This window comes from Stegodyphus dumicola, chromosome 6, assembly GCF_044657685.1.
Source record: "Stegodyphus dumicola isolate Sdum_Otavi_A_Nest chromosome 6, ASM4465768v1".
Classification (NCBI taxonomy): Eukaryota; Metazoa; Arthropoda; class Arachnida; order Araneae; family Eresidae; genus Stegodyphus; species Stegodyphus dumicola.
In genome coordinates, this window is record NC_140773.1 from 45,876,371 (window position 1) to 45,890,369 (window position 13,999).

Consider the following 13,999-nt stretch of genomic DNA (forward strand, 5'->3'; position numbering starts at 1 on the left):
GTCATCGGCGCTCGTCGTAGCAGTTGCCGTCCTTGGCTGAACCTCCTAGGTGCTGAATCTGTGATTTGAAATTGCCTCCAAAGTCTATGAACCACAGAAGGACTCACATAACCATCTGGCCACTTCTGTTAGGCTTTGTCCTGCTTCTAGTCTCCAATGGCTTTCTGTCATAGTTCTGCAGGCAAATGATGCTTGGAGATCATTGTTACGAATTGGCTATCTCAGATTTCTGATGTCACTATCACAGTGAAATATGTGGGCTTGCTCTCAAACATGGACTTTTATGCTCCTCGCAGATGACATATTCCAAGTGCAGCGCCACTAATTTCCATATTGGAGTTTTACTCAGCTACTCTTTCTTGGCAACATATTGTACACGGTTTGGCTTATTTTTGAGGGAGTTATCGCTATTTTTGTGATTTTTCCTTAATTTATGATAACCAGTGTATTATGTTATCTAGAAAAAAATAAATCTTGCTGTTTGGGGAGGGGGGAAATGCTAATATAAAATTAGGAAAAAAAAATAAAATTTTAAATTTGATAGCCCTAAAATGTAGTTGTGAAACAATCATTTTGAGGTTGCTTTTTTGCTTAATTTTACATTTGATCTTTCATTTCTTCAAGAAGTAGCTTAAGCCAGGATAATTTTTCATGGGTTCCATTTCAGGTGACTGAGTGGGGTTAACTGCATGAGCTTTCTTTTAGACAGACTAGCTCCTGTTAAAAATGCCCTCTACAAAAGCATTTCTAATCTTAAGCTTAATAAATAATACTGATTTTACCATGATCAGGAAATCCAAAGAACTTATAAGCATTTTCAGAATCCATATTCTAGAAAAAACTGGCAGGCTTCAGTATTAGCACATAACCAATTTGAAACATTATTTGTAAAAAATTGAAAAATGAGACATCTTAGGCGAGTAAGTTCGGTAATCATTCTGAGTGAATAAATTATATTCTAGTTTAATTAAATAGTAATTAAATACATTATATGCTAATAAGTTTTTTATTTCTTGTTATTATTTATATATATTATGTTAAATTTTCATGTTTTATTACTCAGGCATTAAAAATAGCCTGATTGCTTTTGTAACTTCATTATGTTGAGGAGTCACAAAAATGTTCTTTAAGACTGTAGTCATGACTGTCTCTATGTAAACTGAAATATATTCAAAGACCAGTTAGAGAAAGATAAATTTATTCTTCATTACAACTTTTTTATTTAATGTAAAATATAAAATTGTATTTTAATAAAGATATATTTTCTGTCTCTCTTTCCTTATAAAATATTTAAACTATTCAATTAATTTTTATACTGCTTTTTATAATCATAAGACATTCTGTTATAATCTTATTTTGGGTTAATGATTGTCAATGGACACTTGTAAAAGATTTATTAAGTCAGATTTTGAAACAACTTTAGAAAAAGGAATTAAATTAACAATTAATATTTCTCTCTTGTATTTATTTTCAGTATTTGCTTTTTATTGCTCAAAATAATTTTTAAATTTCATTTTTATGTAATATATAAAAAATACTTGCATGATATCCTAATAAGGATTTTATTTTTTAGAAATGTATTTCTGCAGTGGCTGTGTAAATTTTCTTCAAAATTTTCCCAATGATGATGTATATAAAAAAATATCCAAGAAAATTAGTATGAATGCATCAAAAATTGTTTTAGTCTGGCAACCATTTGAGAAAGAGAGATTTGATAGTATTCCAAACTATTTTATAGAATTCGGTGCTGTGAAAGATGTTCGAGAATGGTAAAAATTCTGTTTCTGTAAATTATAGTTTGAATTTTGGCTTTTTTTTCTTACCTGTCACTTGTTTCTTTCTTACCTGTGTCAGTCTGCCTAATTCCACAGGTAAAAATTCTGTTTCTGTTACAGATAAAAATTCTATTTCTGTAACAGGTAAAAGTTCTATTTCTGTACAATAAAAATTCTATGTCTGTATTCTGTTTCTGCCACAGGTAAAAATTCTATTTCTGTACTCTGAATTATAGTTTGAATTTTGGCTTTTCTTTCTTACCTGTCACAGTCTGCCAAATTGGTATTCAGGTAATATAGTCAAAGCTAATACATTAGATTGTTATTAAGCATAATTCATATTTTTAAATCAAAACATATTTAGATTTCTAGGAAGAGTGTATATTATAAATATAACTGAATTCAAAATGAAGAACAGCTAACAATATAAAAAGAGTGTTAGAAAAGATGTACATTCAAGATACAAAATTAATTGCACATTCCCTCTTGATTACCCTAATTTCAGGTAGCTAAGCCGTGGCTTATACGTGTTTAGAAGTTGAAAATTTAGGTCTGCAGCGTATCTGAGTTAAATTTTATTTTTCCTCTGTCCTTAAAACTTTACTAGTTCAAATCATAAGTTATGCAAAAATGAAATGGTTAAATTAAACTTTGCTACAATATTATAACCTCATATTGCGCTAAGGCAGTGCAATAAGTTCAAACTTGTCTAACTGAGGTAGGTGGCACTTTGTGTAAAGACTCCATAATGCATGTACTTGGATCTAAGCTCCATTGGTTTTGCCCACGTTTTCCAATGACTTTTTTTTTTTTTTAATGGAAACAGCTACATTTACTTGCCAAGTAACGTAGCTTGTTCATTCTTACACATTTAAAAATGTGTTCTGCTTTCTAGCTTGCTTTTTGTTTACTTTATCATTCACGCTTTAAAAATATTGTTATTTTGTCTCCTACTCGAAGAAAAAGTTATACAACTGCTTTTAAGCTTTTGGCAGTGAAGAAAGTGATCAAAATTGGAAATTGCGCCGTGGCTTTTTACCAATCCCGAGGACTCATCGCTCTGGATTCATTGCGTTCCCATTTAGCGGATACAGTAAGATCCGAAACAAAAAAACTTAGCACCAATGTCTCAGTGATACCAGGTGGGCTTACAAAAATTTTTTAACCGCTCGATCTCGCTATCAATACAATCTTCAAGCATGAACAACGAAAGCAGTGGGAGGAATGGATGTAAAGTAGACTCCATTCCTATATGCTCCTCTAATTATAATCCTTGGCTACATTATACAATATTCATTGTATGCTGATACCTACCCTAAGCAGTGTATGCTTGTGATAATTCTGTGAAGGTAACAAATGTGCATTAATCCTTTACCCATTATTATATCATTAGTAGAATTTCTGCTTTTCATCTCCTGCTGTATTGGAGATATACTGATGTCTGTCCTTTGCTGGTCCTATGAATGTAACCTACTGAAGCATCATATTCACTACATGTCAGTTTTCCGAATCTCTTTCTACATAAAGAATGCTGCAAATAGCTTTTCATTTCAATGTCACAAATGCTTAATTTTCAGCATCATAAATAAAATTCATGCATTCTAAAATTTGTTAATGGGATAATTTTCCTTTTTGATATTTGTCTTTTAAAAAAAACTAATTGATTATTTGACTGTTTCTTATCAAATTCATAATATTCGCTTCATAATATCCATAACAATGATTCATAATATCCATAACAATGATTTTAGAAGAGTCAGTGTAAAAACAGATATAAAAGAAGTGAAATTGGTGTTGATTTAATATATTATAAAAAATGTTACTTGGACAAATGTATTTTTAATAGATAGATATGTAAGGCCTTTCTAGCATGTAATCTGAAAATGTACTCTGATTTTTTTTTTTTTTTTTTTTGTGATCAAGGTAAAAGTATTATTTATAGTACTTTAATGGGAGGGGGAACTTCAATATGAAAATTTATTAGTGTTTATTTTTGTTCTCGGCACTAATATATATTTTTAAAAGTGATTGAAAATAAAGTGAGATATATTTAGTATATGTTTTGACTTTAAAAATTAGTTTGAGCATATATTTACACATAACACACCTTAATTTATGGTAAATAAATATGATACTAGATCAGATGTGCAGGCATATACATTAGTTTTAAGAGAAAACATTTTAGCTCATATTGTCTATTTTGTAGTTCTTCAAAGATTTTTTTATTTTCAAGTAAATACTTAAAAAACTGAAGACTGAATAAGACTTTTGCGAAGTTAAATAGTTGTAAAATTAATTTGTTAGTCCAAGAGGGAAAACTTCAGCTTAAACCATGGAAGTAGGAACAGAGTAATTCCAAAATTAAATTCCTTTCTTCCTGCATGCCATATCATCAGGCTCTTCTTTTTGGGCCTTTACCTGCAAGAAACTGAAGAACCAGCTGTCTACCTCGGATGTAGTAGTATGTATGTCTGCTTGAAGAAAATATTCTGGATGGCATTTCAACTTTTATACTAACAGAAAAAACTGCCAAGAAAAGCTTTTATTTTGTTCTCAAAGTTTAACAAACCAAACTTTTCCCTTTAGTATTTTTCCACCAGAAATTGTGTTAAAATGGCAAGCTATAGGAAAAAAAGCTACAAGAAACTTTTGATTTACGAAGCCTGATTGAAAAGTTTTGAGGTTGTCTTTTTTGCACCCAGATGATTCTATGAACTATTATTAATTTTTTTTCTAAATTTGCATCCTTGACAATAAAAGACATTTGGTTGAAGCCTAAATTTTAATTTGTTTAATAGTTATTTAATATTTAGTCTTAATTTAGGGAACTTTTGTTTAAAAAACTATGCAGTATAAAAGATTTCTGTTGCCACTCCAAAGCATAAGGTATTTATGTTAAATTTAATCAGGAAACTCAACAATATAAAAGAAGCATGTTGTCACATGGCAAAGCGCAATACATTTGTCTTATAAATTTAGTCAATAAATTAAGCAATTTAAAAAAAAAAAAAAAAAAAAATATTGCCCGAATTAAAGTACATTTTGTCTTTTATGTAGTGATGTGTTGTTATTCAGTAAAACAACTAATAATATTTGTTGTCGCTGTGTCTTATCTCAGCTGTCTGACAGTAACATCAGAACAAGCCAACTAAATTCATCTTGGCAAGGAGTGCAACATTGTGCCTGTCGTTGGCAAGAGCCTTCAGCACCATACAGGCGACAGTATGACTTTGATAGTTATCAGCACGATATGCTATAGAGAAGTTTATTTGACAGAAATGAAGAAGAAATTTTGATTTTTTCCGAAAGAAAAAGAAGCAACATCCACAGTGCCGGCGAAGCTAAGTCTAACCCATTGAAAGCGATCCAATGGAAGAAATTAAGATTCAGAAACTCAACGGAGATAATTACAATGCATGGAAAATCCGAGCATGAGCAGTTTTAGTTCAAAAAAATTGTTGGGAAGCGATTGATCCAGGTTATGGTGCTGAATTAAAGAATGACGAAAAGAAAATTAATGAGAAAGCCTTAACCTTTCTATTAGTGGTTGAAGACCAGTTCTTAGATGACATCGTTGACTGTGAAAGAGCGAAAGAAGTGTGGGATACTTTAAAAGACATCCATACAAAATTCAGACTCTTGAATTATCTACAACTTTTAAAGGAATTTTTTAATGTACCTTTAAAACCTGGAGAAAGTGTCAGTTCTCAGCTGAATCGATTGATGGACCTTCACCGAAAGGTATCGTCTTGCAGACAGAGAAGTTGCCCTTGTTATGTTAATGGGTTTGCCCAAGGAATATGAAGTCCTTGTTCTCAATTTAGAATGTGAAGAAGATACGTTGTCAACCCAAATCATAAAATCGTGTCTCATCGTTGAGAAAAATTACTGCGCTACACAGAAGTTAAAACAGAAGTCGCTACCAGTGAGGTCATAGGAGAGAAAGCCCTCAAAACTCAAGATAAGTACAGAACTAAAACTATGCAGCCATTACAGAAACAGTATAAAAATACCGACAGAAAAGTTTCTTGTGGGGAGTGGCGTCATATTGCCAAAAATTGCTCTGCTGCTAAAACCCCTCATTCAAAAATGGTTTCTAATGAAGTATATCAAGCACTGTTTGCTGATTCTTGCAGTGGGAAACCTGTCTGTGATTGGTACCTCGATAGTGGAGCCACTGAACATATGTGTTCTCAAGAGCAGAAATTTATGAATTTAGCTTCAGTGAAATCACAAGTTGAGATAGCCAATTTTGAAAAAATTGAAGTTTCTGGCATGGGAGACATTGTTTTGAATCTTGTCAGAGAATGTGGGAAAGATGTTATTCATCTAGCAAATGTTTTGTATGTCCCTAAACTTGATGGTAACCTTCTTTCAGTGGGAAAAATAGAAGAAGTAGGGATGACTGTTTCCTTTGAGAGGGGCAAAGCAATCATAAAAGATCCTCGACAAGATAAGGTCATTCTCGCTGCACATAGGCATGGAAGACTATACAAGAGAAGCAAATGCACAAAATATATTTTCCAGACATGAATAAATTATGCATCAAAGATTAGGACATTTCCACCATGATGCAGTTAAGAAACTTATGAAAGGGGATGATTTGAATATGACGCGTGAAGAAATCCAAGAAAAGGAGACTGTTTGCTCAATGTATGTTTTGGGAAAAATGAAGAAGACTCTATTTCCCAAGAAAATGGCCGAACATTCAACTAGATTACTTCAGTTGTACATATTGACGTAATTTGACCTATCACACCTACATCAAAAGGTGGATCAAAGTGTGTCGTTACCTTTGTTGATGACTACTCAAGGTATGCTGTGGTTAAAACTATGAAATCTAAAGATCAAGTCCTTGAAAAATTCATGGAATATAAAACAAATGTTGAAAATTTCCATAGACTCAAAATCACTACTCTACGAAGCAACAATGAAGGGGAATATGTCAACAAATAATTTGATGATTTCCTGGCTAAAAGTGGAATAACAAGACAACTTCCAGTTCCCTGGACACCACAACAAAATGGAGTTGCAGAAAAAATGAACCATACTCTGTTTGATATGACTAGATGTCTTCTAGATTCCAACATCCCACAAGAATTGTGGGCAGATGCTGTGGCTACTGCCTGTTATTTGCATAGCAAATGCCAATCAAAAGCTACTGAAGGAAACATACCTGAAGATCTGTGGACCAAGAAGCTTGTGCAAATTAGTTACCTGAGAATATTTGGCTGTTTGATAAAACGCTACAGAAATAAAAGCTAGGGAAGTGTGCTCAAGAATGTGTCTTTATAGGATATCTTGAAGGCGTGAAAGGATACAAACTATGGAATACAGAGGAAGATAAGTTTTTAGTGAGCAGGAATGTTAAATCTGATGAGACTGTTTTTCCATTGAAGAGGAGCCAGACAGCTACTCAAGCAAAGAAGGAAAATGAAGTGACCTTTAACTTAAATCATGAGTACAATTCTGACTGTGAAGTAAATGTTGTTCCATTAGAAGTACCCATCAGTTGCACCACCACAGGAGTCCCCCATTAAAAACGACACAGCAGAAGAAATTGAAGACACAGAATCAGCATTCTTGGAAAATTCTGATAGTAGTAAGGAAGACCCTATTGGAATCAGGAAAAGCACTAGAAAAAGGAGACCTAAGACTTATCCAGTGTCATATAAAGCTGTTTGTGAAGAACAACCTGCCATCAAAATCTGTAAGAACCCAACAAGTGTAAAAGAAGCGATGAATTCACCAAATGCAGAGATGTGGAAAGAAGCCATGAGGGAAGAATTGTCTAATTTGTACTAAAACCAGACATGGGAATGGTTCCAAAGCCAGCTGGCATCAAACCCATAGGATGCAAGTAAGTATTCAAAGAAAAACAAAATACAGAAGGAAAAATAATCAAATTTAAAGCTTGATTAGTAGCTAAAGGCTACTCACAAGCCCCTGGTAGAGATTTTTCAGACTTTCTTCCCTGTTGTAAAGATAAAATCTATAAGAATCCTTCAAAGTGCAGTGCAAATGAAATACTATCTATGAGGATCCAGAAGCATACTGATGGCACCTTAACATTGGATCAAACAGCTTACATAGAAGACATTCTGGAAGAGTTCAAATTAGAATCAGTCAGGGGAGCATCAACACCCATGGATCCCACTGTAAAACACTGAAAGCTAGATGATGAAGAGTGGAGAGATATAAAAGCAGAAAGTGACCAAATTCCATACAGGCAAGCCATAGGTAACCTATTATACCTTGCTTGCGGAACACGTCCTGATATTGCATTTAGTGCAACCTATATGAGCCAGTTTAATGAGAGGCCATCTGAATTTCACTGGAGAAGTGTTAAACATCTTTTCCGCTATCTTAAAGAGACCAAACATCTATCCCTTACATTCAGAAAGACAGGAAGAGCCCTTGAAACATTCTGTGATGCTGACTGGGTGCTAACAAGGTTGACACAAAGTCCTTCAGTGAATATGTTCTGACCTTAGGTGCTGCAACATCTTGGTGCAGTAAGAAGCAGTCTACTGTTGCCCTATCATCGGCTGAAGCCGAATATGTGGCTGCTGGACTTGCTACAAAGGAAGCTTTATGGATAAGGGGACTGTTGAAGGAACTGAGGATGTTGAAGTTTATCCCATCGCCCTCAGTTATAAAAGTAGACAACCAAAGCAGCTATGTTCATCGCACAAAATCAAACTATATCTGAACGCAGTAAGCACATGGACATCAAGCATCACTTCATCCTTGACTATACTGAACAAGGTGTGATTAAATTGGAATACGTAAATTCCAAGGAAAACATAGCTGATCTTCTGACTAAAAACATTTCAAAGGCAGTATTAACCAACTTGAGAAAATATTTAGGTTTTCACAAATAGCCCTCCGATGTGTGATATAAAAAGTACCTGAGTATGCTCATAACACTTGTAAATTTCTTTTACCAATTTTTTATTGTTGAGTTACGAAGAGTTACAGCAAGTTCCTTTTTTTTAAAATTCCTTATTTTTTGAAGGTTGTATTTAATCAATTTAAGTGAAAGTTTTTTTTAGGCATACTTTGGCAAGGAGGAGTGTTAGAAATAATCTTTATTTTTTTTTATGATGTTGTATCTGCCAAAGCAATGCCATAAATATACATTCTATGTTCCTTAATATTCATGTGTAGCTCTTTTTGTTTTTTGCTGAATGGCAACAGTTAGTCAAGTAAATAAACATGTAACGTACATTTGTGGTTTGCTTATTTCTTTCTGCTATATTTCAAAATATATCTGCCATTTAAGTGATTTCTATCAAGGTCTACCTCCAATTTTGATGGAGAGCAGCCCGGGGGGGGGACCTCTTCAAGGGTATCCCACCTATCTTTCGTGAGGAGTTCTCTGAGAGTAGATCCCGTCAATCTCCTACTGAGAAGTTGTATGTAGATACGGCTAAAAGGACTTTTGGCTTGTTGCATATTTTTAGTGCTCCCATGCTGCACAGATATAGCATTTACAAACATCCCTGCTTTCTCCAGAATTCAAACCCAGACCCTTAGGTACAGTAGTCAGTGTTGCTAACTACTATACATGTTGGGTGGCTAACTAATATTTAACTTTTCTTTCAAATTTATTCAGTCATTAATTAATAAACTAAGCAATCTGAAAGCAATAAATTTATCTAAAGCAATCTAAAGCAATTTATTTCAGTTATTATTAATTACTAGCTGTACCCAAGAAATTGCATTAACTGGATTCAATAAAACCATAAATTGTACTTTTTACTTCCTTGTACAAAGTAAAAAGGAATTACAGTAGAATTCCAGAAATCCACAAAGCTTAGGACCAGAAGGTGTGCGAATTTTAGGATTTTGCGGATTTCAGGAAAGAAAAGATAAAGCACAATATTTGAACTAAAAGTGCAAAATGAATAAGGTGTATTAGATACATTTAATTAAATTATTATATACATTATTGCAATAATTTATTATATGCATTAAATTATTATTACATATATAAATTGATTATATTATTCATTGTATTATATGTACACAGCATCAAGGTTTGCCGATTTCGCCTCATGCAAAGATTTCTGGTTACGGATTCTGGTGTTAGAATCACTGTTGCTGTAAAATTTCAACAGCTTTTCTTTATTTTTCTGTATATCATAAACAATCGTGTCGCAATTCCATACCATTCTGCTATAAATCGAGAAGAAGCACTTGCTTCCATCTTTTGCAGAATTTGCACTTTTTGAGTTCCCGTCGATGTGAACGTGTTTACGTTTTTCAACGTTGCAAGCAGTAAAATCACGAGTGCGTTTCTTATCTGTGATTATATTAAAAAGGGCTGAAATTAAAAATATTCTTAATTTATCCACAAAATATCCAGATAAAAAAAGGCAGCACTAAACAGTCTCATGAAATGAAATAAAAAAAGCTCAGAAAATACAACAACGTGAATTGTGAACATGAACAAAGAGTTGAGTGAATCGTCTGCCTTTTTACCTCGATGCAGATTAGAGGAAAAAAAAAACTTATCGTATTTATTTTATCTTATTTTTTAAACTTTTTATATAAATAATTTGGTATTTCCGTTCTGACTCATTATTATTCGGTAATTATGATGTCATTATTCAATAAGTATTTTTTTCTTCGATATTTCGTACTCAATGTTGCGGTTTCCGGAACCTATAAGCGGAATGTTTATATTCTGAGAGGCAACGCAGATTTCAGGTCGGCGGATTTTCGGCATTTGACTGTATTGTAATTGCGAAAAGTTTCAGGCAGCATATTTCAACAAAAATATCCATTTTGATCGCTATTGAATGCAATATAACAATGTTTTTGCGTGACATCTGTACGTAAGGACAGAATAAAAGACTTTTCCTCCAAAAAAATTATAAAACTGCTTTAAAATGAATTCTGAAGAGAATTTTTCGTGGTGTCTGTACGTACGTATGTATCTCGCATAACTCAAAAACGAGTAGCCTCAGAATGTTGAAATTTTGTATGTAGGACTACTATAACATGTAGATGTGCACCTCTTATTTTGGTTGCAATCGGCCGCACCAAACGTATATAAATATATATATATATATATATATCCACTCTGATACCCACCTCAATGAACTCAGTTTCTTTACTCTTATATGTTTGTAAATTGTGCATTTTTTGCTTTAAAAATGATAGAATTATGTTCTTCTTATCTTCTGGATAACGTTTTTATGCCTTTAGGAAATCTGCAAGCAATATTTATAGAATTATCAACAATTTAAAAGTTTTCATTATACTTACGCTAAATACAAGGTTTCATTATACTTTGTACATGAGTGTTTCATTATACTTACGCTAAATACAAGGTTGTTTTTACGATTTTGAATTTAAAGGCTGTTTAAGTGCAGTTAAGCCTAATTTTTAAATACCATGGCAGACGTGTTTCTTTACATTTGAAATAGCAGAATAGTAGATTTGGTGCCAATCTAGAGAGACTAAGCTTCACAACAACAAAGATAACGCGTTCATTTATTATTGCGATTTAAATCATGCTTAATCCTTTCTGGAATTTTTTCGAGGAAATAAGTGTTTCAGGTTTATTTCGTAATTTTTAATATAGATATTTTGAGATTTTATGTATTTTTGCCTTGTTGCGAAGTGAGAACTGACTTAATTGAATGAGAAATGCTGAATCATCTGTGAAAAACTTTTTTTGTTTTGTTTGCTTAATTTCTTTTATGCATCGTTCTAGATTTATTGTAGTATTTGAATAGAACATTTGGTAATGATTAGATAATTCTTCAAATGATATAAATTTTGTGCATTCTGAGTTATAATGTGAACAAAATGTAATGCTGTTAAGTGAACCTAGCGCCAGTGTGTCGCTATGGTAAACAAATATACAGTACAAAGTCTTTAATCCGGACTCGTCGGGACTTTGGTGATTCTGGATTAGGGGTTTTTCTCTATTGTAGGTCATCATTTTAAATCTGGTAAGATGGCATGCAGAAATTATAAAATTAAAAATATGAAACTGTAATTTATAAAATAAAGAGCAATTATGATCTAAAGGATATCAAAATTTACAAAAAAAAAAAAAAAAAAAAAAAAAAAAAAAGCTTAATATTTATTTGTTTACTTTATTAAACATTTCTTTGTAATTTCTTTTTTTTTTTTTTTCAATGTAAGTGTTTTAAATTGCTTCGTTTTATGTGATAATACTTTCTCTTTTCTATAAACACACATAATTTCTTGTTCAGTTACAAAGTTCTGCTGTTCAAGTCATGTAATTGCTGAGTCGAGAATATCGACTAACTTGTCAATCGAAATGTTTTCATTTTCACTAACCTCTCTGTCACTTTCTTCATGCCTTTATCCATTTTTTGCAGCAATTCCACCTTTTTGTTTGATGGACATCGAAAATGCTTTCGCTGTGTAGATCTTTTGGCAGCTCCAGAATCGGAAACCCTTTTTGACATAATCAAAAGTTCAAGCTTACTTTTTATAAAATTGCTCTAACAGTCTGCAAAAAATAATAAGCCAGATCCAATTAGAAGATTAAGGAACAATGCAATCTGCAATATTAACTGAAATAGATAATTAGGTAATTTTAGCCTAGCTTTGTAGCACACTGTCTGTGATATATTAAACGTGCATGCGTAAACGTATTATGCACATGCTTAAATGCTACACATGCGTAGAAAGTTTGTAGCTTTGAGGTCTTGATTATAGATCATTCCGGATTATGGACATCTGGATTAAAGACTTTGTACTGTAGTGAATTTTAAAGAGTACATTTATTCTATTGTGTTTATGTGCTGTCGACGAAGTAGATTTAATTCAATCCAGTAAGTTTAACTGAAATGCAAGAAAAAATGCGTATAATTTAATATTCCGTACAAGGAAGTCATGGGGTGGTACACATCAGATTTGTTTTAATAATAATTATTTTAGTGGCTGGCTATGTGAGCAGTTAGTATGAAGTAATATTAACAATTTTTTCACATCATTTGATGTTACATATTTTACTTTCTTATACTTCTTATATTTAAATGATTTTCTGTAAATAGCAGTTGCAACTTTAAGCTTGATACTGCTGTAAATGAAATTTCAAATTTGTTATACTGAAAAATATTGAATTACAAAATAAAGTGAAAATATATGGCTTCTTTTCTCTGGTAAACCTCGAATAGGCCACAATGATGACATCCTAAGAAAGGCTTTGACCAGGTGCAAATGATGTGACTCTGCTAATAGATTTCAATTAGCACAGCCAACATGATTATCCTAAATTACTTAGCTGTTTGTGTATTATGGACTTGTTCTAGCAATATATAAAATATCATCTTACTGCCTGATATCTGTGCATAATGAATGTCATTACAAAATGCCAGTGTTCAAAGCAAAATAATACCATTAATAACTGTTATTGATAAGTGACTGCATTTATAAAAAATAAATAAATAAAAAATAGAAATTTTTTCCAATCTCCCTTCTTTTTTAATTGATGTTTTAACCACCGTGGAGGATGTGTTCTTCTCATTTAATTCAAAATGCACAAATTCACCAAAATTCAGTCAAATAAATATAATTCAAAATTATTTTTTAATTTGTATTGGATTTCTTTCTAAAACTCAAGTAGTTTTGCTGGTCAGGTTCAAATTAATAATAATCCACTATGTTTCTTAGAATCATGCTGCAGTCAAATATTCCTTTTTAATTCTCTTATATACCTAGAAGTATACATACATTCTAATCATCTGAAGTGAAAATATCTTTATAGGTGGGCAAAAAATGGAAATTCATATGAAATAGGATTTCATGTTGTGGCTTATTTTGATGAGGAAGCTGCGAATCGAGCTGTGCATGGATTACCTTTGGTGTCTTCAAATGTTCGCGTTATGACATTGAGACACTTGTTGTTAGCAGCAGCTGAAATTGAATCCTCGTGCAGTGATGTAAGTAATGTTGCCTTACAATTAGAAAAATTTCCACAGTCGGTTAAAGAAAAGGAGAAAGATCTATGGTTAGTATTCAGCAAATATGTACCTGTAATTGATATACAACGATGTGACCAGGACCCAACCAAATTCCAGTTTGATGTGACTTATAAATACTTCACCCATGCTTTGGCAGCAGAAATAAGCATTCAAGGTAATTACTTACATACATTTCTTTCTCTTAACTTTCCTTGTTTGACTTTCATTTGTGCCATCATAATAAATCTATTTTTCAATGTCTTGGCATAT

General features: G+C 32.5%; 1 protein-coding gene across 1 annotated transcript in view; it reads left to right on the top strand.

Moving 5' to 3' along the window:
• The window catches only part of LOC118199925 (uncharacterized), a 45,550-nt gene that overhangs the window by 15,537 nt on the left and 16,014 nt on the right, over positions 1–13,999 (top strand). The window contains exons 3-4 of the mRNA XM_085818274.1: positions 1,574–1,769; positions 13,534–13,904. Of these exons, the coding sequence (XP_085674400.1) occupies positions 1,574–1,769; positions 13,534–13,904 (567 nt within the window). The remainder of the gene's footprint in view (positions 1–1,573; positions 1,770–13,533; positions 13,905–13,999) is intronic.